At 37.5% G+C, this 26076-nt stretch overlaps 1 protein-coding gene and 1 non-coding gene across 6 annotated transcripts in view; both read right to left on the reverse strand.

Moving 5' to 3' along the window:
• Positions 1–26076, reverse strand: part of Dclk1 (doublecortin like kinase 1) — a 329654-nt gene that overhangs the window by 298753 nt on the left and 4825 nt on the right. For all 5 annotated transcript variants that reach the window (XM_003477423.5, XM_023560569.2, XM_013140987.3 and 2 more), the window contains exons 2-3: positions 25630–26024; positions 6951–7297 (exon numbers count right to left, since the gene is read on the reverse strand). In XM_003477423.5, the coding sequence (XP_003477471.4) occupies positions 6951–7297; positions 25630–26005 (723 nt within the window). In that variant the 5' untranslated portion in view covers positions 26006–26024. The remainder of the gene's footprint in view (positions 1–6950; positions 7298–25629; positions 26025–26076) is intronic.
• Positions 9367–9469, reverse strand: LOC111753788 (U6 spliceosomal RNA). The gene has a single exon (XR_002788573.1). It is a non-coding gene; the product is annotated as a U6 spliceosomal RNA (small nuclear RNA).

Genomic DNA, 26076 nt, shown 5'->3' on the forward strand with positions numbered 1-26076 from the left:
ATGAAACTGAAGATTAGCAGAGAGAGTTAACTGTTCACAATAGGAAGATTCCAGTGTGTGGAATATAAAAGACAGAATAAAACTCAATTCTATTGGTCAAAGAAATTGATGGGGTTTTTTCTTTATCTCACTCTTGCATATTTCAACATTTAAACTGCAGAACATAAAAGAAAATTTTAATGAGTAAATTCAATAAATAAGATTTTAAAGTTTAAACAGTAGGCAGGTATATTAGTTAGCTTTTCTTTACAGTAACAAATACATTGACTTTTACATAGTAAAAAACTTGCATATTGAGAATGAAGGATTTTGGTTCAGTTATAGAATTTTCAGTCCTGCATACAGAATAGAGAGAGTCTGGCCCTGTTGCTTTGGGGACTGTGACAAGACTGTGTATCACGATGGGAAGTACATGGCTGAGCAGAACTGCCCACTTCCTGCCCAGGAAGTAAGATCAGGGAAAAGGAAGGATCTGGAGTCTGCAGTCCCTTTCAGTGGCACGCTACCAGTGACCTAAAGACTTCCCACCAAGCCTCACCTCTTAAAAGTTTCCACCCACCTTCCAGGACTGCCAACTGAGGACCAACCCTCTAACACATGGCCTCTGGGAGACATTCAAGATCTAAACCACAGCAGGTGGGCAGGCTAATTTAAGGTTCCAGACTTTTATGAGAAACCTCTAAGGAGATTTTTCAAACTGAAATCTGAGCCCAGGCCCCACGCATTTTAAAATCTAAGATCTTTCCATGAGTCAGAATGCTCCCACTCTGGTTCAAAGGCCAAAGTAGGGTTTCTAATAGGATCTGCAAAAGAGCAGAAGCCACTAAGGAGGCAGTCTCAAAGAATTCTTGTACAAGTGGCCAAAGTCTACTCAAATACAGCGCAGAGGGTTTCAGGGCATCTCTCTCAGCCCCACAGGAACAGTAAGAGAACCCAAAACTCACTCCACAGGCAAAAGTCAGTTTCCTAACTGACTGACCTAACCATCAAAATACACACCACTGAAGGTAGCTGCAACTTGTTACACTGTCAGTGGAGTTCAGACTGGATGAAAGGATGTAACTTGCCAATTTGGAGGAACCGATAGCTATATAAAGATGGTTATAGTTCGTAAGTTCTGAATATCCACCATAGATACTTAATGGAAAATAGTGTATTCTATGCTGAATACTTTAATTCTCTAAGTGTCATAATTTTTAAACTCCTTTTTCTTTGAAATCACTACATTTCCATCATCTCTCAGCTCTTGTAAATCATGAGGTTGGTTTAAAATGTACTCTGAGTTTTTCTAGAAAATTTAATTAGCCATTTAAAATCAAGCTAAATGTCTTCCATCAGCTTTTTTTTACATCAAGTATAAATAAAACTAAAAAGTGTCACATTCACTATTACAATATGATGTATAAAATCATAATAGTAAAAAAAATCTGTATACCACGAGGTATATATATATATATATATATATATATGTGAAGAAATATTTTACAGAAGTGAAAGTATCACAGAAATGCTCTCTCTGAAAAAATTAACAAAAGGAAAAATGTTCATTATCAGGAGCTACAGAAAATTACTTTTCTAGCCCAATCAATTTAACACATCCTAAATCCCTTACTTTTTTATCTTCAAAGTTTGGCTTTCATTTTCTGTGTTTACCAACTACTATAGTAAGATCAAATATTATGGTAATGCTTAACTAATTTTTTAATTTGTAAGAGGAAGACGTATTCTAACTCTAAATTCAAGAGGGCATCAAAGTATTTTTACTTCAGATTAAAATTAGATATTGAAAACCAAAAAAGAAAAAATGATGACCATTTTATGCTTATTCATACATTCATTCCTATTAAATGTCATTATCTTACTGATTCCAATAAACTCCTATAGTAACCACCTAAAATAAAGGACTGTAACTATTATCATTTGTTTTACATGCGTCTTTTGATGTTGATCTTTAGATAGTTAATGGGGATTCAACAATCATGATACAAATATTAATTAACATTGATTAATATATTGAAAGCTACTGGAATTTCCTTAACATGTTAGCTATGATCGCTGTTCTGAGTTTACCATCTAAATCAGCTTGTCATTTGTGCCCCTTTACTGGTGGTGGAAATATTCCAAGACCCCAAGTGGACATCTGGAATCACAAATAATACCAATCCTTATATATCCTATGTTTTTTCCTTATACACACCTATGATAAAGTTTAACTTATAAATTAGGTACAGTGAACAGTTAACAATAGCTTATAGTGAAATATAACACTATTTGTAATAAAAATCATATGAGTACACTCCTTTCTCACCTCACTCTCAAAATATGGCATTTTCCACTTAATACTTTCACACAATGACTGACTTAAGTAACCAAAACTATAGAAAAGCAAAAGCATGGATAAGGGACAGAGGAGCACTGCACCTCAGCTGAATGGTTTTTAGGTCTTCTGTATTCAGAGACAACACCTCATTTGTTGACACTAGCATGTGGGCAGCAGTAGATTTTACCTGGTTCATGGCCTGTGTGAATAGCCTGTAAGATAAAAATATAACAGCCCTGATATTTTTTTCTGCCGTATGCTGTAATGTTGTCTAGATCTTGATGCTGGAAAGTAGACACGATGGATATGTGCCTATGTTTTCTACATAAAGATCAACCCAGTATAACACTCCTCTAACCCAGAAAGAAGGGGATCAATAAGAGAGAGGTGCCTTTTATCGGTGATCTTTAGCTGTCCTAAGATCAGCTGTTCTTTAGGTTTCTAAGGAAGGATTCAATAACCACAGATTTAGCAGATTTATCAGCACTGGATAGCCAGATTTGCTTTTCCATAAGAGGAATCAGGAGAGAGGCAAGAGTATCTTTGAAGCAAATCTTGTACTGTTTTGAGCTTATTTTAATCACTTAAAAAACAGCCACACTCCATATGACCTGTGGGAGTAGCCATTTGGCCGAGTGAGTGAATAACCCACAGAGGAAGCGCACATCCAGACCTGCAGCGCAGCAGGAAGAGACTCTCACACTCTCAGATTCTGCAGATCCTCTCCTTGGATATGGAGAAAGGGAAGGTGATTTTAACCCTCAGCGAGCAAATGCCCTCTTTCCTTTCTGGGATGCCCTTAATCAGGATCCAGATAAATAATGCACCACTGAAAATAGGGCACAGCAATTATTTCCCTTAACTCCCCAGCCATGCCACCAAGGAGCCTGATGACACAGTGCAGAGTCATCCCTAGTGCTGGAAGGAGGAGGTAGGAGGGTTGCAGCAGACCTCACACTGAGTATTCAGTGTCCCTGGACAAGGGACAAGACCGAAATCATTAGAAAGGGCTTGCACAAAACAGGCTGCCTGTGAGCCACCATGGTCACTGTGGCCAACTGCAGCTTTCTGTAAAATCATTTCTGTATGGTGCAGCATTCCCAATATATCAACTTCCCGCTCTCAGCATAAAATTCTCAAAAAGGAAGCACAGGATGAACTGCTTTGATAGGGTTTAATGCAAACCCAAAAGGCAATAAGCAGAGAGGCCTGGAGGAGGTGAGAAGGAGTGAGAACCGGATGTGGTCTAAGCTTTCCCGTGCTCTTCTCCTCTGGGTAATGTATTAAGCAACTGGCACAACGTTCATGATTCCATTGTTAAAAATCCCGGCACCAGCAGTTTCCATGCCATGGATCCGGCTGCAGGCTACCCGAAGGCAATGCAAGCACCACCCCTGCTATCATTACCCTTGCTACCCATTTACCAGAAAGACTCAAACTAGTCTTTGTTTAAACAATTCTATTTCCTCAATCCAATAAAATCCTTAAATACTTTATTGGGCATTGGTTTGCCATGTTGCTTATGGATGTGATGTGACAGCTCACTTAGGCTCTTAAGAAAGAAGTAGCACAAGGACTTTAAAGGCCACATCCTGTTGGCAGGATATGGGCTCCTCTACCACCACGGCAGAGAAAGATGCCATTCACTGCTGAGCATCAATGCACAGGGAAGCCTGGGGGAAAGTAATCTATTCTAAAAAAAAAAAAAAAAATGTAACATTCCCAGAGGCTTCTCAAGCCTCAGTCTCTGCCAGGGCCCTCATAAAACTCATCTCCAACAACTGCTTATTGGGCAGATTTCTCTTTTGAACTAAAACAATTGCAAAGACTCCCAGGGTCCATGGGAAAACATTTTTGTTCCCAGTGGGAACCCGAGCAAAAAGTTTTCATGTTCTTTCTGCTTTATCATCCAATTCCTCTGAAGCTTTTCACCACTCCTGCAGTGAGGAGAACATGCTATAAAAGAAGAAATGCCACCACAGCAAACTGTAAGCTTCGCAAACAAAACAGAACAACACCAACAAAAAAAAAAAACAAAAACCCAAAACAGTCACGTATGATTGTCAGCACAAGGACCGCAGGAGAAAAAATATGCATATTTAAATGAAAAAGAAAACATTTAAATTATAGTCCTTGGACAAATTATTCCTGCTATGGTTTGGGTCTTGAATGTCCTCCAAAGTCCTGTGTTTTAAATACGGAGCCTCATTAGTAGGAGGTGGAACCTGTAAGAGCTACAGCCTGATGGGAGCTATTTACACCACTGAGTCAAGCCCTTGAGAGGGACTGTGGGATCCTCATGCTGTCTTCACGGTCTGTCACTTCCTGGCCACGAGGAAGTGAAAGACTTTGCTCATGATGTGTTCCCACCATGGTATAACTGCCCCACCAAAGGCCCGAAACAGTCAGTCCATCTGACCATGGTATGAAATTTCCAAAACTCTGAGCTATGATTTTTCACTTCATAAGGCACTATCTCAGACATTTTGCTATCATGATAAAAAGCTAACTTTAAATTCCCTTAAAAGTCTCTCTTGCATAAGCTCTGGAATAAGATCAGCTCAAATTTCTACTTTGCTATTTATAGCTTTGGGGTTTTAGTCGTGTTTATAACAAGTTCTGTGACTTCACATCCTTATCTGTTAAATGGGGCTAATAATCAAATTGTTGTATTAAATTATAGATACACACAAAGCCGTTGGACTAACGCTTACTAAAGCTATTATCATTACTACAATCAAAATTGCTTCCACAAGTACTGTCATAGTTGCTCCCATAAGCACTTTGGGAAAAAGAAGTGAAACATGCAAATGATTTTATCCAGGTTTTATGGATGAGTATAATGAGGTTTAAATGCGTTTTTAAAAACATATAATTTATGGATGAGCCAAGATTTCCATACTGGTTTTTGACATTTAGGCTGAGATTATTTCCCATTACACTGGACTATTTACATAAGACTGCAGCAGAAAATAGCCATTATAAAATTCTGACATTAAATAAATTCAGAAGGATGCAAACAACTGACAGCCTTATAGGACCTACTCTACAAATTCTTTCTTTGGACAAACAAAATTAAATGATCAGTTGATGCAGACATTAAAGTAGCGAAAGTTAATTTTTACATTTAATTTATAGCAATTTAGAACCCCCATAATTCTGAAGTGTGAGGCAGAGATTCATCAGTATGTAGTCTTGCTTCTAAAATTCACTTTTTGCAAAAATAAACTCCCATTTTCAGAAAACTCAATACAGGGAAATAAACTCTCATTTTGAGAAAATTCAGTAATACAGGAAAATGCAGAACAGGATGGTCTAGTAAGTCTTTAGAAATGAAACCAGGAAGGAAGGCTTCATCATTTACATGTGAAGCTTGCTACTATAATTCTCAAGCCAGCAGAGAATTTTCTGGTCACTGATACATTGATGTCATTCCGGCTACAGCCTCTTAGATCTACAAGACTTAGACGCTCACCCCCCAGGAATCCTTCTCCACATGCAAATTTTATGAGACAAGCCAAAGATTGGTCAATGTAAATGAACAACTGGCACATATCCCTTCTTTGCTAATGATTTTACAGGTTAAATGGGTTCCTAGGGGAGTAATTTCTTCATGACGAACACTCTTTTGAGTATTAGCATCTAGTCTAATTCATAAAATTTGAATGTGTTAGCCTTCAAGAACTTGTCTGATTTTCCTATTTAATAAGATTAATCTCCTAAATTATGAATCTAGTTTTGACCTTAAAATGAGCTATACATACAAATCATTATCCCTCACATTTTTTTAAAAAGACATTTTAATAGACCCCCATTAAAAAGTAAATCCCAAGCAAAGAATAATACTAAAAATGATCATCTTAAAAAGACACTGCTAACTGAGTGACTAGCAAACCATGCTGTGCACATGATCACTGTTTGCCGTCTTGTAGTTTTGTTTTGTTTTGTTTAGCTCATCATCAGAAGCCTACACAACACCTTGAAAGATAATGCAACCTCTTTGCTCATCTCACCAACTCATTTAAAAATATCCATTCATCCACTGTTGGTGTCCACTCCACAGATTAAAGAAGCATACTTTTCATTTTAATTTGTTTTAAAGATGAACTGCATAGTGCTTTAGGAATATGCCTCTGAAAGCCATCCAGACAGAATTATGTCATTCCTTAGATGTATTTTTTTTCAAATCTATAAAAAGTTAAATAGACATCACTAGTAGACATTCCTGAGACATGAAATCACAAAATATTATTTGGCTCAAAGAAATACATTAACTTTTTCTTTGGTTTAATCTGTACATGTCAGTCATACTTACAACTATAAGACAGAGGACAAAATTGAAAACAGATGACTGAAAAACCCCACTATGTTAAGCAAACAACTGAAAAAACTTAAATCCTTGCCTAATCATTTGATCTTCAGAGATACACTTTAAAATTTTTTTTATTAATCTTGCCCAACACTAACTTTGGATTGGCTTGAGATCAAAAAGTACGTGTTCTGTAACCACACTTAATAATCAGCTGCCTCATCGAACTTGCACAAAATGTATGCTTCAGGCTCCCACCGCATGCCACACATACCCCAGGTACTCCGTAAAGCCAGGGTCAAACCGTAACACAGCCCTTACCTGTTTCCCATCTAAAGTGTACAGGCGTTTCACCACGCCGGAGTCCAGCTTGATGGCATCAGTTATATCAGTGAGGACCTGCTCAAAGGAATGAGCCGTTTTCTTGTTCAGCAGAATCCTGACAGCTTTCCGTGGCTTCACTCCACTTCTGATGATGGTGACCAGCTTAGGCCGAATGAAATCCTTATTCTCCCGCATCTCGGAAGTGCTCCCTTTGGCAGTGGCCAGGGAAGACACAGCCCGGGAAGCCGAGGTGGTCTTGACATTCACTGACCAGTTGGGATTTACGTTCTTGGTGTACTCCAGTTTCTTGAAGGGCTCGATTGAGCCACACACATAGCTCTCACCTATGGAAGATGGAAATATATTAAAATGTACATTGAAGTGAACTCATCTTTCCCTAGCTTTTCATTTTTATATTTTTATTTAAAGGAATGAACAAGTTGTGACTAATCTAGTAAAGGGGATCTTCTCTTTCCTTTTCTTAAGTTTTTATTTAACGTTACTCCTTAACAGAAAATTTTTAATGAAAATACTCAGATTTTTAGACATGGAAAATACATATAAGCAAGTATAAATGTACCAAGAGATAGTAAATTACAAACGTACCAAGAGATAACAAATTATAAAATGCTAATTCTAAATACATATTTATAAAGTTAGGTCAAATCAATGAGTTTATGTTTTTTCTGTGTTAATATGTTTTTTAAGTAGGAATAGGGAAAAATTCATAACAGGACTCCATAATTGCAGGTAAAATGACCTGGGCCAAATCAAATGCAACTCATTCACTTTTATTTAAGTCCTTACCCTATTTTTAAATTAATGGTATAAGCATGCAAGGCCACAGAATCACAGATTTCTTAAAAAGTCACCACAGTTTCAAAATTTGAAAAAAGGATAGGTATGCATGTTATCAAATATTTATTTTGCAAATGTTTTTAAAACATTTCACTTTAATGTATATATATACATATATATATATACATATATATATATATATATATATATATATATATATATATCCTATGCCCTAGAAGTTGTACAAATAAGTACAATTTTGGGGCTAGGGATTTAACTTGGTGGCATAAGTGCCTGACTAGCAAGTGTGAGACCATGAGTTCAAATCCTGGTCCAAAAAAAAAAAAAACCTACAATTTTAACCCATCTCTTTCCTATTCACCTGGCAAATCATAACTTATCTAAGTAAATTTTTCCTCAGCATTTAAGCAGATATCAAATATTTCTCTGACAGTGTTACAACAGTAGTGCTTATGAAGTTTTGCTGGAAGAATTTAATGAATGTGACAGTGGGAAAGTAAGAACCGGAAATTTAGCCTCAAGACCTAGCCTCTCCAAGCCCCTGACCTTGAACACATTCCCTGATCTCTAGTGGTAGGTAATACATTCTCTTGTGTCATGGTTTATATCAGTGGCCCCAGGCCTCATGCATTTGCATTATGCATTTGTGATTGGCTCATTGTCCAGAGCTTGGATTGATGGTGTCAGTGCTACACCCACCTAGCGGTGGAGCCAGCATACAATGTAATGGCAGGAAGAAGGTGTGTGTTTGTCTCGTGGGTTTCCACCTTGCTGTTTTGCAGCTGCCTTGAACTGCAGCCCGCCATGCCACCCTGCCTTGACGCCAACCACGTACGGACTGAAACCTCCAAAAACTGTAAGAAATAAACCTTTCCTTTTCCAAATTTGGACATCAGGTGTTTTGTCTCAGCGACAAGTAAAAAATAACTAAGACAACCTGTCAAATGAAACCTCAGTGAGTTTTTCATGAAAGTTGTTCATGGATTATACAGTATGGGGCTAAAGGTTTAACTCAGTAGTACAGCATTTGTCTAGCATGTATAAAACCCTGGATTCAATCCTTGTAACTGCAAGAAAAAGTATTATAGAAGTCAAAGTGACCTCAAACGCACAATTGCTACAGAAGCAAAAAAATAACCTGAGGTGGTATTACCCTAATCATGCAGTAAACTTGAAAGGAAAATTAAAAGCAAAATTACTAGATGTCAGTAAGTAGGGCTTATGTTACAAGGTGTTGTTTTTAAACATATTTAACAGCAGGTATCACACTGGTCAGTGTCAGAGCACAACCCCAGAAGGAACACAGTTCACAATTTATCTGGATGCCATCTTTTGTCAGAATTCTGGGATAACTGAAGATATGTAGTTGTAGAATTATGTATAAGTTAATTTATTAAGCTAACAACTAAAACCAAAACAAAAGAATAGTATAGAGTGGCTGGCATTTCAACAAAGAAAACCTTTTAACTTTAGGAAAAAATTGAATTAGAAAAGGGAGACATTTAAAGAATATAAGAATATTGAATGTTTTATTGACACAAAAGCAAAACGTGTTTTTTCCATCAGAAAGCATACTGAGTCTTTTTTTATGGATTTACATAAAAAAGGCTTCAAGGATTTACATGCCATCCTCGTGTGGTGGCCATGCTAATCTTCACTGTATTGTTCCAATTTTAGTGCATGTGCTGCCAAAGCAAGTGGAAAATTTAAGAAGGTAACCCAGAGGTTAGGTTCAGGCAGCAACACTCAGAAAAATGTATAATTAATCTGTGATGTAATTATGAGGCTCTCTTGCCTGACTGTCACATTAAAGGACTGGACTGCAATTCCTAGAGAAGAATATGAGATTCAATAAAGAACGATGAACTAAGAAGAAAGTGACAGCTAAAAAGAGTCGTCACCAAACAAGATGACAAAATCCAACACCTCACCCCACACCGTGCTGTCATTTAAAAGTCTACTGCAGTTACTATTTAGGACTTCAGGAAAAACAATCGTGGGTTTCCTTAATCTACATGGCTCTATGTGTTGATTAATTTTAATAAATTGTTATTCTGAACTCCCCACAACTGAAGATGTGAGCCTTTTCTTAATTAAAATTGACTATATTTTCTCATTTTATCAGCTTTCAGAATCACCATTCACTATCTAATGGAAGTGGCTGTATAGGACCTTTATGGACACCAAAATCCTACGATGATCAAAGGTTGTACATACAGTAACACAATATTTGCATAGAACCTACACAGATTCTCCCCCATACTTTAAGTAATTCCAAATTACTTATAATATTTAGTACAAGGTAAGTGCTAGATAAAGAGTTGTTATACTAGATTGGTTAGGAAATAATAACAAGAAAATTTGTCCAGTATAGACAATTTTAAAAATATGTATTTTTGATCTATGGTTGGTTAAATCCACGTGAACCTACAGATATGGAAGGCTGGATGTAACGTGTTAATATAAATAGCTATAAATTTACAAATGTGATTGTCCTGAATGAAAATAATACAGCTTTGGTTTGGTCAAATAACTGGTTATCAAGTTTTTAATTTCTTGTTTCAAGAGACTGAGATTTAAAAGATAAATTATAGTCTTGATTTAAAGAATCACTTATAGATTGCATTCAAGTCATGACATGAGATATCTATATTAAGGGTCACTCAAAAATAACAACATAAAGTAAGACTTATAATTACTATAGCATACATACTATACATACTAAAATACTCTTAAAATCTCTGCTGTAACAATCTTCTGTAACAATGAAATAAATGTGAATTTACCTAAAAAGGGGGGTATGTTTGACCTAAACACCCCAAAGTTTCCTTTAAAATGTTTTTCTTGCTTTCTTTGGGAGAAGTTGAATAAGAACAGAGAAACTAAAAAGATCTTAGATAGTTTGAGAAAATAGTGTAAAAATCTATCTCAAGGTGTTTTTGGAAATTGTAAAACATAATGATTTGTTGATTGGTTATCAAACTGGCAGTTTTGTTTCAGTTTGTACATACAAAAAAAATTCTATGATAAAACTAATAGACCTCTTAAAATTTAATACTCTGAATGCCCAAGACAACCCAACAAATGGCACAAATCAGAGACACAGCATTTGCATAAATTGGTATAGCATTTACAAATGCCCAAAACTATGTTTGCTTTTAAGAAAAGAGAAAGAGATTTTTAAAAATGACAGTATGAAATGGTAAAGAAATCCAGGCACAGCAGCACAGGCCTATAATAACACTCAGTTCAGGCAAATTCACTACTTAACAAAACTTTGTCTCAAAAGCGAAGGCAGGGATAAGGGGAGAGAGGTAAAGGCAAGAGAAAAAGGGAGAAGAGGAGGAGAAGAATGAGGGGGAGAAAGAGGAACAGGAGGGAAATAAAGTACGAAATATACTATGTTTGGAATCAACCAATCACCTTCTAAGAAGGGTTGCATCCTCCCTGAAAAATTTAAACATTTTCAGGAAGTTTGAGAATAAAATAATTTTTGTAAGCATATTAGATTATTTTAAAATACTGTAGAGGCCATGGTTTTGGTTTGTTTGTTGTTTTTGTTTTTCAAGATGATCTCAATATGTTGGCCTAAAATTTCTGGGCTCAAGTGATCCTCTTGTCTGGCTTCCCAGGGAAAAGCCAGACAACAGGTAAGTACCACCAGCTCCAAGGCTTGGTTTCTGTTTTCTAAAAGTCACCTATTAAATTTAACATTATCATATTTTCCATTATTTTCTAAGTATGAGAATACATTTTCCCTAGTATAGTTTATTATAGAAACTGCAAAGTTAATTCTATTTTGCTATTAGCTCTCACTCTGAAATTAGAATATTTCTGCTTAAAATACACTGTTTAGGCACTACTGAAAACTTTTAATGTGACACTAGTTCCCTGGTTGAATGGGCCCAGGGCACATTAGCTCTTAAGTACTTTTTCTCCAAAATTCCACAGAGAGGGAATTTAGAGGGTTTTCCTCTTCTCCATACTGCTGTAACTGTTTCGTTAGCCAAGACTTACATACATTTAGTTCCAGTATTACTTTGGTCTGAAAATGAACTAATCTTCCTCCTTCGCATATTAAAGCTAGTGTTTACTTCCTCTAAATTCTTTTAAGACCAAAATGTTTCATATCCAAGTATTTTAATATATTTAATTTTTCTAGAATATAAAATTGAAAATACTGGCAATTGAATTTTACTATTGTGAATTACATAAAAATCTAAGCCTCAAATATATTTTGGAACTGAACTGACTCTAATTACACAAAAGATTATTTACAAAATAAAATATTATAAAATGTCTTCTGGACATTCTATTTTATGAGCTAACTCAGGTATGCATTGTGACATTTCATAATCTACTGAAAAGCACCAGTTTATGGAGATGGGTTTCATGGTGCTATTAAAGGCAAGAAAAAAAAAGATTCCCTGAAGGCCCTTATGAATCATTCTTTCATAGATGTCTTACATCCTATATAATAGAATATAAATGATACCAACAAATAAACATGAATAGTATATCAGACCAGTGGGAAAATGTTGACTTCTCAAATCTGAAACAACACAAAAAACCATAAAGGAAAAAAAATAACATATGCAATTTTTAAAATTTAAAATAATATACTTGAAAAGTAGAGAAACTGGAGTGAAAATGGAAAACACATTGAGAGACTATAATATGAAATGTTTTAATTAATATACAGCTTATTACCATTCACACAAAATGCTAAATATATGACAAAGTATAAAAACAAAATAAAGATAAATAGAATATACCACCACGGGCATTAAATTAATAAGAATCCTTTGAAAAGCAACTTAGCAAAATATATTGGAGCCATGAAAATATTGATATCTCCAATCGAATCTCATTGCTAAAATTTTTCCTAAGAAAATGACTAAAAAGCAAATAATTAATTTACAACAAGTGGTCTACTGCGTGTCTTGGGGGAGAGCTAGATGTTTTCTAGACTGCGTTTTGTAGCTTCTATTTGCTATGGAATGCTTAGAAAGAACCTGGGAGACCTCTGAGCTATGCAACGGAGGCTGTGACCTTTGAGGATGTGGCTGTGAATTTCAGCAGTGAGGAGTGACTTTGCTGAGTCCATCCCAAAAGAAGCTCTACAGAGACGTGTTGGGGGAAAGGTTTAGCAACATGGGGACTACAGAAATGATATTTAGATTTAAAGTAGTGCTGAGACTGCGAAGGCTGATAATGGGAGGTTGCAAATCCCGCGCCTTTAATGTGGCACACTGACCAGTGGACCCAATAGGAAAAGCTGTATTGGCTTTTGGTGAGTGCTGGAAATTGAGACCCGACACTCTGTGAAGCAGCCAGGACTGCCCCGCCGTACCAGAAGAGATTGTGAAAAGCTCTGGAGCTCTGAAGCCAAATGCCATGCAGTTTTCTGACCATTCCACACTTTGCCGGGAACGCAGTGAAGGCAAGCAGTGTAGTGTACAGTAGACTCAAGAGGAAGACCTGCACTGAGCCCTGCTGAGTACTAGGGACTGGGTCCCGCGGCTGCTGTGGTTGGCCAGAGGATATCTTGGAATTGGGCAGAGCCCGCCACCACGGCGACATCAATAACACAGAGAGTCTGGTGGAAGACATCTTAGAGGTGGGCAGAACCTGTGGCTCGGTGACATCAGACAGTCGCCCCTGGCGTAGAGAGGTCTGGTGGAGAACATCTTGAAATTGGGCAGAGCCCGGCGCGTGTCGGCTTCAGGGTCATAGAGAGAACTAGTGGAAGACATCTTGGAATTGGGCAGACCCACTGTGCGGGTGCTTCTGGCACAGAGAGGTCTGGAAGAGGACAGCTGTGATTTGGGCAGAACCCTGTGCCACAGTGACATTAGTCAGCTGCTTCTGGCACAGAGAGAACTGGCAGGATCTGCTGGGGCTGAACCAAGCCTCTGCTTAGGGCCCAATAAGCAGATACAAAATAGTCACAACTCTGTGACATCCAGAAAGTACAGCCTAATTTACGGATTGACTGGCACAGAGGCTGGAGGCTAGCCTGCACCGTCCCTGCATCCCTGCCTACCCCAGATAACAGCAAATTGGGGAAGACAGCAAAAACTCAAGTCAGCACGCTTCTGAAAGGCCCTAAGCAATACAGAGAGGGCCAGAGACCCCCAGGACACTCCAATCTGAAAGAAACCAGAGACATGACAATAGATAAAAATAAAATAAAAAAATCTCCAGCTGCCCAACATGAGAAAATAAGTCCAGAAGTAAACACCGAAGAGAACAAGCAGAGTAACCATCCAATACTGGACACAGCACCAGCCAAAATTAAAAAATACCTCCATGACCTCATAGATGAATTTAAAGCTGTACTCCTGATCCAAGTGAGGCAAGATATAAAGAGATTAATTAAAGAAATGACAAGCCCCACCCAAGAGAACACAGATGGAAGAACTGAGGAAATCAGAAAAGAAAGAGAAATTTCTGAAGAATTTAAACATAACTTAGAATACATGAAACAGATCCAAAGAGATTACCAGGAAACTAAAAACTCCATTGAACACTGGCAAAATGCCTTGACAGAAACTAAAGCCAGCCTTTTGAAACTTGAAGAGAGATTTATGACATATGATTATGAAAGAAAAAACCTCTTAAAAATAACAAGGAACCAGAAAGAAACAATTCAAAGGCTAGAAGATGACAAAAGGATACATAACTTAAGAATAAAGAATGTGAGGAAACAGGAGCAACCAAAAATGAAATACAAAGAATATGCACAGATATATTAAAGCAAAATTTCCCATGTATAGCAAAAAGAAATGATATCCAGATAAAATAGGCATACAGAACACCAGCTACCTACAACCAAAACAGATCTATGCCTAGACATATAATAATCAAGATTCCAGAAATCCACCAAAAGAACAGAATATTAAAAGCAGCCAGAGAAAAGAAGCAGATTACCTACAATGGGAAAATTATCAAAATAACAACAGACTTATCAACACAAACTCTTAAGTCAAGAAGGGAATAGGGAGAAATATTCCAAGTCCTGAAAGAAAATAATATGCAACCAAGACTCACATACCCGTCAAAACACTCTCTCTCAAAATTAATGGAGAAATAAGATGCTTCCAAGACAAGGAGGAACTGTGGGAGTTCATGGCCACCTACCAAACCCTACAGAGAGTGCTGAAGGACATTCCAGAGAAAGAGAGAAAGGAATACCAGGATTCCAGCAACAGTGGCAGAGAGGCCTCAATGAATGGGGCAGACAGTGGAATGTGGGAGTAAGGTGGACAAATTGTAGCAGTAAAGTGGAGTAGCAGACATGAGGCAGAGATGGTAAGCTATAGTCTTTAGTATAGATAGCTCTGAAACACTATAAAAAAGGCACAGGTCATTGTTAATAGTGTATCAGGATTTAAAAGACACAGTAGTCTTATCGCCATGTTTAGTTTGAATTTAATTTGTTGTGGTCTGTCCATTCATATCAGATTTGAGGGTCAGATATCTGACCCAAAAATAGCAGGTTATACCATGGTAACTATCCTTACTTTCCTATTAACTTAAACTGAAATCCTGTATTACTTACATTGTCTTACTATGACTGATCTTAATTGAATCCGATTCATAAGACCATGGTTTTGCCTTGGCTGATTTTATTTGAATTTGTTATGCTTGTTAGTATCAACCCTAAAAGTAGAGGCAACTACTCTGAAGATGACAAGATGTAAAAGATATCCATACTGGTATTAACTATTAAAGCTCTCAAATCCTACAATGCTTTCAAAGTTGTGTTTTTATAAAAATAGGTAATACTATGTTTAACTATATTAAGCCGATGATGTGGACAAATCTATTGAAAATAACAAGAGAAGACATAGTAACTACGGAAGATCACCTATATTGTGGTCTTACATGTTTTATCCATTGCATGTTTCTCTAGGAATTTGTTTTGCTGTCTTGTTATGATTTGTTTTTCCCTATAATACAGAGAGGATAGATATATATGTAGAAATTCACACATGAGATTTTCTAAAAACATTATTTACAGGAACAGATTATATAATGCAAGATATAATGAACAGATACTCTGAAGAAGAGACACTAAGAAACCTAGTGCTAATTTTGTAGCATTATGATATAAATTCTAGCAATACTATTATTCTCTGATCAGAATGATATTAGTCTAGTCTCAAGTTCAATTTCAGCGTATGTAAAGATAAGTATAGCTACTACGAAGAGAATGAGAGATGAGAGAGGTAGTTATTATTGTCTTCCCAAATCTTAGATCTTGAAGAACTAAAAAGCCTTCATCATCCTGTAATGATTTGATTAGTTCTATAATATGCAATATGTATTTAATGTGTGTGAAGATGGGGACAACTATTTGTAAGAAACTAGAGACAATTAGATAAACAGTGAAGATCTCCAGTGGACTTGCTTTGAAATCTGTATTTCTTTAAATTGTTTTTTTTAACTGTTTTGTTCTGTTTTGATATGTTTAATCTTACCCTCTTTGAGATATAAAACATGTAGGACTGATAACTACATTACTGAGTTTTTGTTCGATCATTGAGCAGAACTGTTTGCAGTATCACTTTTTGAATGTCATTTTACATACTTTAATTTTGTAACCTGAACAGCTATTTCTAAGATGACAATATGTAACTTATCAACTAGCGATTCCTTACTGTTTATTTTTCTGTAATTTTGTATTATTTCTACCCTTTTTATCTCCATGTATTTTTTGTTTCCTTTTCTTTAAATAAAAAAAAATAAATTGCAACAAGTATATATAGCATCAACCATGAAACCTAAATATTTAAGATGACTTCCTATATCTTCAATAATATATACAAAGACCTGAATTAGCGACTCTGGGGAATGAAAGAAATCTAATCCTCAAGCATGTCTTGATAGGGCTTAGAAAGTAAGATATACACATGAAAACATTCCACCACAAGGAAGCAAGTGATAATTGCCAAATGAGTAATGTAGGCAACCCTAATTCAAAAGATAAAGAAGTTGCTCCCTAGGGCCTGGGGATTTAGCTCAGCGGCATAAGTGCCTGCCTTGCAAGCAGGCAGTCCTGAGTTCGATCCCCGGTACCGATAAAAATGAAAAAGACAAAAAAAAAAAAAAAAAAAAAAAAAGAAGTCACTCCCTGCCTACCAATGGGCTAGGAAAGAAGAAGAAATGGAATTCACACTCCTCCTGGGAATAAGAATATGATTTTCATGGAATAAAAGAGAAACAAGAGCATTTCAGGTAAAACAAATAATACACATCACTGCACATAAAGAGATAATCTGTGTGATATTAATATGTTTTCTCTAAAAATGGTTCTAGGGACAAACAAATTAGTTAAGACTACAACAGACATTGAGGTTAGAGTTCTTATGCATAATCAGTCCTGAGTGCTTCCAAATCACGTGGACTATAGCATGAAGTGAAGGCTAAAGGTGTGAAGCAGGGGAAAAAAATCAAGATACCATCTAGAAAGACATAATAAAACAAGCATAAAGATGGATGTGATGGTTAATCTTGACTGTCAACTTGATTGGTTTGAGAGCAGTAAAACACACACTTTTAGGTGTGTCTGGTGTAGGTCAGAGGGGCATGACCTAGAGCAATATACTTGGTCCCTGGCCTATACTTCTAGGGCTCTTCCCCACTCTGCTTCTGGCCACCATGCCACGAGTGAAGCAGCTTCCTTTCATGCCTTTCTACCATGATGTTTGTGCCTTGGAGTAAGTCAGCCATGGACTGAAACATCTGAAACTATGACCCAAAATAAATCTTTTCTTCTTTAAGCTGTATCAGCTATTTTGTCCCAGAGATGGAAACCTGTTGTTATGAGTTGTATCTACATATCTCTCCCCCAAAGTCTCAGGCACTCACAGGTAGGGATTTTTGAAGATAGCTGGCCTAGGAAATATGACACCGGGATCAAAGCTGTGATTTTGGGATTGATTCATGGCATAATGTTAGAATCAAAGATGTGAGCGTTACCCACCCGATGGCTGGGTAGCCTGGATAAAATATGAGGCAGAAAGAAAGCTGCTATTGTTATTGCTTGTCACTGTAGCTTGCTGCCTTGCTGCCTGTCATGAGCTGTCATGAACCATACCACACCCTGCCTTGGAGCCAGCCAACTATGAACTGAAACCTCTACAAACTGTGAGCCAAATAAATTTTTCCTCCTTTGGGTGTTGGGCATTTTGTCTCAATAAAGATAAAAGTAACTAAGACACATGGCTAATATATCACAGAACTGAACTTTCCACATCTACTCTAGGGACAGTATTTAGCAGATCAAAATTGCTAGGAAAAGTACATAACAGATTCAATCAACGGGAATTGGCAACTGATTGGATATAGAGCCCCAAGAGAATATGAGTCAGTGCTGGCACTGAGATGTTTTCCTAAACATCATATGGATAAAGTAAGAACAGGTCTGGAGTAGGTGGGAAGGAAGGGCATGGATTGGTAGTGCCCATATAGAGAATTTGAAGTACTTAAGAATCAGCCAGTTGGGTATTTCCAGCAAGCAGGTAGAAACACTATTCTTGGACATAGGAATGAGATGCGACAGCCTTAGCAGCAGCTGTAGCCCATACCCAGCTGGAAAAGTAGAGTTCCTCAGTCAGAGCAATTTTTAAAAATCACTGAAAGAAATTAATAGTGCTTGGAGTCATGAATGCAAGGATGGAGAATATGTGACTGGAGGAGGCCATTAGTGTGCACTACTTTGGTAAGATGTGATGGCCTATTGCTTTTATTCATTCATTTATCCATCCATTCTCTTTCTTCTACTGATATTTATTAAGTACTTTTAACTATCCTGCTGGGCTGTGAGACTTGCAATGGTTCCCTGACTTCAAGAACCTTACATATAAAATAAACAAGTATAATACAGGTTAATGATGCTAGTGGAAGGGATGAAGTGTAACTGGAAAATGAGGGAGTAGAAATAGCAAATGCAAGTGTTTCTTGTTTTGGAAGAGTTTTAGATATAAGAGCTCACCAAGAACATGCCAAGAATTATTTAGATTATGGGAAAGTTGTGTACCAAAAAGCTAACAGAAATCAGTATGGAAAAGCTATTAGTGGAACAGGTTACTTGTATGTCTGCCATGTAGTAGATCATGTTTTCGATCACACCATCTTACACGTAATTCTCACCACACTCCTATGAGCTATACACTAGCATTCCTCCTCCTATCCTGGAGCACATGAAATACAATGACTTAGCTGGCTTGCTCAAGATAATATAGCCAGTAACAATGGTCAAGATCCAAACACAGGCAGTCTGACTCCAAAGGGTGTGCTCTCAACCATGATGCTACACCCCCTACCAGGAAGGCACTCATCTTATCTGGGACAGGAGATATGGAAACCCCAGAATGCAGGGGTCACAGGACACTCATGCAGCTCAGCTGCAGAGTTGAGTGTATCACTGGGTGACAGGAGACAAAACCAGACAGGAGGACGAGTTAGCAGTGAAATTGCTGAGAAAAACACACTAGGGTTTGTGGCCAAATTCTGAGCAGAGAAGAGCAATTGTTTAGCTAAGGTGTGACACAAAAGCTGTCTGTGGCCAGGAGTGCAGGCAGGAAATCTGATTTGATGACTACTGTATGTAACACATGTATCCCCAAAAGGACCTGATCTAGTAGAAATTGTAACAGGAATGGAAAAGCAGAGGTAAATATGAATGTATTACAACAGAAAAATATCTAAAATATGTATTTTAGATATAAAGATCCTATTATAGTAGTATAGAAGGATGAGTTTAGTAGAACAAGAGTGGGGTTATCTAATATTTTTAACTTTTTTGCATTTTTTTCAAATTTTTCTAAATGCTTATCATAGAAAATTAAATTGATCTTTCAGTCCAAAAAACATTAACATTGCTAATTAAATAGTCATGAAAAATATAATAATGGTGATGGAGAGGAGAGAACAATGGAAGGCATGTTCCAGGCAGAATCAACGGGATTTTTGGATAAGTTAGATTTGAAGAATGTAAGAAAGGATTATGCCTAGGGAAATATTAAGTTAAATGTATCTTGGTCCATTTCAGGGGCTGTAGCAGAATGTCACAGACCAAGTAGTTTATTATAAACAACATTTATTTCTCACAGTTGGTAAGTCCCAGGTCAAGGTGCTGGAGGTTCAGCTCTAGTGAGGAGCTCTTCCTGGCAGAAGGCACCTTCCTGCTTTCTCCTTGCAGCAGGGATGGGGCAATGCAGTTCTCCAGACCTCTTTTAACAAGCAATTAATCCCATTCAGGACAGCTCCACCCTCAGGACCTATCACCAAGGGCCCCACCTCTTAACACCACTATGTTGGTGATTAGGTTTCAACATAGGAATTTGGGGACAAGGAAGGACTGAAGAACTGTCACAATGTGGAAGAGAAAATGAAGATATGACAACTAAATAACATGATTCTGGAACAACAAAAAAGATATCACAGGGGGGCAACTAAGGAAAGTCAAACAAAGCCTGTACCATGGCTGGCATACTGTGCATTACTTTTACCCCTCCTAGCTGGGTTGTGTAAGATATTCAACAATGGTAGCTAAGTAAAAGGTGTACACTAATGAAAAGACAGGGATGCTACAAGAAATGAAGGGCAGGGGCTTTATGATCTTATCGTATAAAGGACCCAACAGATATAAAAATAAAGCCATAAATAAAGTAACATATATTTCATTGTACAAATTTTTATGTAAATCTAAATGGCAGAAAAACTACAACAAAGACATTACATTAGGGCAATCTAGAAAAAATACTTTCAGTTAGTATCAGAAACACCTAAATATCTTTCAAAGAGAAAAACAACCCTACAGCTCAATAAAAAATACTCCAATTTGGTAGAAAAATGAGAGAAAAAAAAAACATGGAGAAAAATCCATAGAAAAATACAAATGTATTTTAATCAAATTAACAGTTAAAAATTAAAACTATAATAAGATACAATTCTAATAGGCTGGCAAAAACATTTGATAACACACTATTTTGTTGCAGGCAGAGAAACAACCACTCTCCTATGTGACCCCGTTTGCACTGTGAACACCTTTATGGAGAAGAATTTTGCAATCGCTCTTAAATACTTCTACCTCGCTACCCAATAATGTTATTTCTAGAAATTTCATTCCAAAGATAGTCACCTACATGCCTGGAAAACATATATTCAAGGGTATTCACTATAAAATTATTTATAATAACAGAGGGTTGGATATATCTTAGAAGCCTATGAATAGAAGACTTGTTGAATATATTATGGTACACTTGTATAAAAGAACAATACAAAATACAAAGCACACAATAGTTCTAGATGCACTGTATGAAAAAGTTTCCAAGACAATCAGGTTAAGTACAAAAATCAAGACTCAGAATTTCGGATATAGTAAGTAGTCAGTTTTTGAGTGGATAATATGTTTATCTTTAACACACAGTGGTACTGCTAAGAAGTTACTAATAGAAAAGCTAGTGACCTAGTTTCCTCTGAGAAATTTTAGGGAAAGCAAATTTGCAGCTATTCTAACACTTAATTTTGAAGATTTTTTATGTAGCAGAGAGAGGTCTAGAGGAAGATGAGGAGTTAGAGAAAGAAAGCAGAGGAAAGCCACATGGCTGGGGATTTAGCTCAGCAGCATAAGCACCTGCCTTGCAAGCATGCGGTCGTGAGTTCAATCCTTGGTACTGATAAAAAAGCAAAAAGATTAAAAAAAAAAAAGAGAGAGAACAGAAAAACTGCCAAGGTGGATAGGTAATCAAGAAGCCATAGAAAGAGATTCACTAACTGTGGGACAAAGTGTGGCTATTAATGAGAGGTAGATTCTAAGGCAGACTTGGACAGTGCTTTTACACTACAGCTCTGAAGTCAGGCAATTTCCAAAGAGGGCTGAGAGTGGTCTAGGTAAGCATGATTAACCAAGGAGGAAGACAGATTCATTCCTAACACTGCAGATATTTTTTATATTTGTAAGATGACACAACTAGCTTGGTATGGTGGTGCGTGCTTGTAATTTTAGCACTCTGGGAGGCTGAGGCAGGAGCGTGGCAAGTTTGAACCCAGCCTGGGAAACATAGTGAGACAAGTCTCAAAATAAAAATTTAAAAAGAGCTGGGGATGTAGTTGAGTGTGAAGGCCCCAGTAGTGCTAGTGCATGTGGGAATGCACACACACACACACACACACACACACAAGTATCTATGTGATCTGTGTAGCTTATTCTAAATAAGGAAATGCTTAGTCCTCTCTTGTCTTCAATCACGTAAGATGTTAAAAGAAAGAAAAAAATCAATCATCAATCAATCAATGCTCAGCTTGTACCTCACATCTTTCTCCTGAGAGTTCAAAGGGTGTCATCATGTATCTACAACGTGTACACACTACAGGAGGACATAAGCAGTAGAAAACTGGGGGAAACGAGGCCAAGTCTCAAGATGAATCATTTGCAGAAATAGGTCCACAGTTCAACTTTCCTCATTAAGCATCATGATTTAAAAAAAATATTGAGGCCATTTTAAAGGCAAATAACTAAGAGTATCACAGTCGCTGCTGTATATGTGTACACGTACACACATGAAGATACACAGACACATATACGATCATACATACACATGTGCTTTATATAACTTGGGCTCAGAGACAACTCTGCCAACATCCTTAAACTACACTCACGCATAATAATCAGTTTATAATAATAAAACAGTGAAAGTAACCATAAGACTGTTATAAATAAACTTACATGTCATTGTAACTTGGAATTTTTAGTTTGAGATCAATAAGAAAGAACAAACTTTAGAAAATCACAAGCCAAATATACTTGGAGCTGCACTCACTACAAAGATTTAATTTAAACCTCAAACATCATCATATTGAAAGAGAAAACAAAAAGCTAATAATATGCATTGACGTTTACATAAAATTAGTATGTAAAGTGAGAGATATGAGCCTAGTGATGAATGCGAAGTAATGGTTTGCATTTTAACAGACTAAGCAAAAATGTAATTGACAAAGAAGCAAATCTAAATGAATTTCCAGCTATTTAAACACTAAGCACAGCTGCATGCTAATTATCAGTGTTATAAGTTAGGAAAAAATCAGTTTAAACTGAAAATTCAAAAAAAAAAGTCAATATGTGAAGTCACACACTGTACTGAACTTACTGCCCATTCAATTGGAAAAAGGGTTAATGTTTTTCAAAAAAGTAATATTTAAATAGCAGAATATTTGATCTGCAGTTACTTTATACTGGTTGGAAAAAATGTATTTGAAGGTAAAATATTAGTCTTTCTGAGAAAAGCAGCTTTTATTCCTAGAACTAAGAAACAATAAAAATACTTGTTTTCAAGAAATAGCTAATACAGTCAATTTCATTTAAACACCACTAACAGCAATAGGAATAACTGTTTGTAATTAACTTTCCATTAAAGTACCTGCCACACTACTACATCAAAGAAAAATTCACAGTATTCAAACAAACCCAAGAGTATCTTCCAAAGGGGTTGAATTCAAAGCACATGGCATCTCAGTGGCAATTATGAGTTCTACCTCTGACACTGCTCGTCCTGAGTTTAAATTCTAATGTCATCTCTTTTGCTGTGTGACTCTGAGCAGATTACTCGACCACACCACTCTCACTTTTCACATGCCAATACAGTATAAGGAGGATGACAGCAAATAACTCTTAGGATTATTGTGGGAAGTACATGGATCACCATAATCAAAGGACCTCACCAGGGCCTGGCAGGTGCTCAATAACTGCGAACCATTATTATTGTCTTCACTCATCATCTCAGCAGGTATTATACTGTGGTAAATACAAGGAAGAAAAAGATGGTGGCAAGCGTGTCACGATTTTGCCAGTCCCTAGATAGGAGGGAATACTCTCATTAGCCACTTTCTATAGGCTTGTCCTTGGAAGACAGGAGTCCGAGGAATGTCACTGACTACTGTTTAGTAAAGATCAGTTCTTAGTAGTAAACTGAAGCACCCCTTCCTTGATGCTGCACAAGTGATTCAAGAGCAGATTAGGTGTCAACTCCCCCTAGCTACCTTAGGATGTGATTTGAGATCTTGGCATGTCTCCCACAATAGCATCTTTCCACTTAAGGACAATCACGCATCTGACTTTGGTTTTGATCTTTGTTCAGACCCCTTTGAATGGTCCATCACATGTTTTATTTATCCTTGTATTTTCCAAGGTCATGCAAAAGACAGGGAACAAAAATCAAACCTTATACTGATTTTCCTCCTTTTTAATTTACTGGAAGTCTCAACCTCTGTACAGAAGAAAAAGGTCAAGTCTACAAGCATCTTGATGGAGTGACAAGTCGTGGAAAAGATATGAATTCCCCCAAAATAAACACACCAAGCCCAGGCTCCTCCATACCCACTCATGTCCAGTCACACATAACAGGACTGACATTCCTGCCAAGGGACAAAGAGGAGAAACCAGGGCAGGCTTTGGGCCTTGAATTACATACACACTCTGACTCCAAAGAAAGGTAAGAGGGTCCTGCAAGTGTTCAGTCAGAAAACAGCAACCCCAAACTCTTTTAAGAGGCTGAAAGTGATGCTTCCTGCTATCCACACAAGGGCCAGGGGCAAGGGGACTATGTGACATTCTTCCAGGACCCAGCTAGACAAAAGGGCCTGAACAGACACTGTGGGAGTCAAGCTAAACTCAGGGCGATGTCAAGCTCTTCCAAGACTGAATCAAGACTGAATTCTCTTACTCCTCTATTCTTTCCTCTTCATGAAGGCCTCCGAGACTTCATTCTCAGAAAAACCTGCTCTGCAAAAGGGATCTGGAGTCTTGCCTTACATCTTACCTTAGCACTGGTCATTTCTCTCCAAAGCATTTTAATGTCATTTTTACTTCTAAGGCAAGGAGAGGCTTTATGCATCGTTCAAACAGAGTTCATTCTAAGGCAAGCACAATCCAGAGCAGGCAGCCCATTCTGTTTGTACAAGATACCAGGCCTCACCCGTGAAACTACACAGCCCTATTATCACATCAAATACCTAAAATAGATAATCACTAATAATATAAGTTGAACTTCAAGACAATCTGAACAGAATAATTCCTTCAGATTCTCAATACCATAGGACAACAACAATTCTTTAAATTTAAAAGGAAGCATCATGGGGCTGGTGGCACAGACCTGTAACCCCAGTGCTTTCCAGGAGTCTGAGGATCACAAGTTTGGGCCCAGCCTGGCAACTTAGCAAGACTCTGTCTCAAAACAAAAAAGGGCTGGGGATTAGCTCAGCACCAAGACTCTTGGTTCAATTCCTAGTACTGCCAGAAAACAAAACAAAACACACACACACAGGAAAAATTACACTGAAGAGCTGTCAGAAACTCTCATTTTTGGTCCAGTGGACACCACTAAGCTGCCACATAATCTCAGACACGACAGTTGAATTTTCCAGTCTCCAGTCTCCAATGATAAAATTAATCAGTTTGACAGCTATCTAAGGTTCTTCTCAGCTCTCAAACTTTATGATCCATTAGTCATCTTCAGTTCAAGTACTTTTGGACATTGTGATAGCAAAAGTTCAATTTGCGTCTAGAAATGAATGTGAAGTATGCAACTGAGACATCAAAATGAACTTTTAAAATTAATTTAGAGTGGGTGTGAGAAAGAAAATAGATAATCTTGTAGAATTAGACATTTTCCCCTTCTGCCTTTTATAATACACCACTGGATTTAAACCCATTAATTTTCTTTTTCTTGTTTACAAGAAATAGATAGCATAACTCAAGTGGAACAATACGGTTGCTAAACTATGAGGTTGACCGCAAACAGAGCACAAGGGAAATTTGAAAGTGAAACCGCGGTTTTCCGCGCCTCACCTTCCACCAGTTGATCCAAGCTGGAAATCTTCTTAAGCCCATCAATCGTGTAGATTGTTCGCACTCCCTGGGGCAAATTCACATTATCCGACAGAGTTCGGGTCAAATCAGCCAGCAGAGCCTCAAAAGATCGGAAGCGGTCAGGGGAGATGGCATACACAATCCCTTTGAAATATCGATCTCCGTTCCGATAGAAGCGGACCTTCTTGGCCTTCTTCTCCGAGCTGAGCGTCTGCAGTGTGCGCGTGCGGTAGAAGCTGCAGTGGGCGCTGTGCGTGGGGCTGGGCAGGCCGTTCACCCGCGACCCCCTGCTGTATCTCTGCGCCTTGTCGCGCTCGTCAAAGTGCTCCAGCTCCATGTCTCTGCCGAAGGACATGATGGACTGCAGGTGGCACCTGCAGGGCCCCAGAGACAAAAGACACATAGCCTGAGGTTATTTGCAGATCT

Source organism: Cavia porcellus, unplaced genomic scaffold, assembly GCF_034190915.1.
Source record: "Cavia porcellus strain 051 isolate PalLab524CR breed Dunkin Hartley unplaced genomic scaffold, mCavPor4.1 scaffold_21, whole genome shotgun sequence".
In the NCBI taxonomy this organism is placed as follows: Eukaryota; Metazoa; Chordata; class Mammalia; order Rodentia; family Caviidae; genus Cavia; species Cavia porcellus.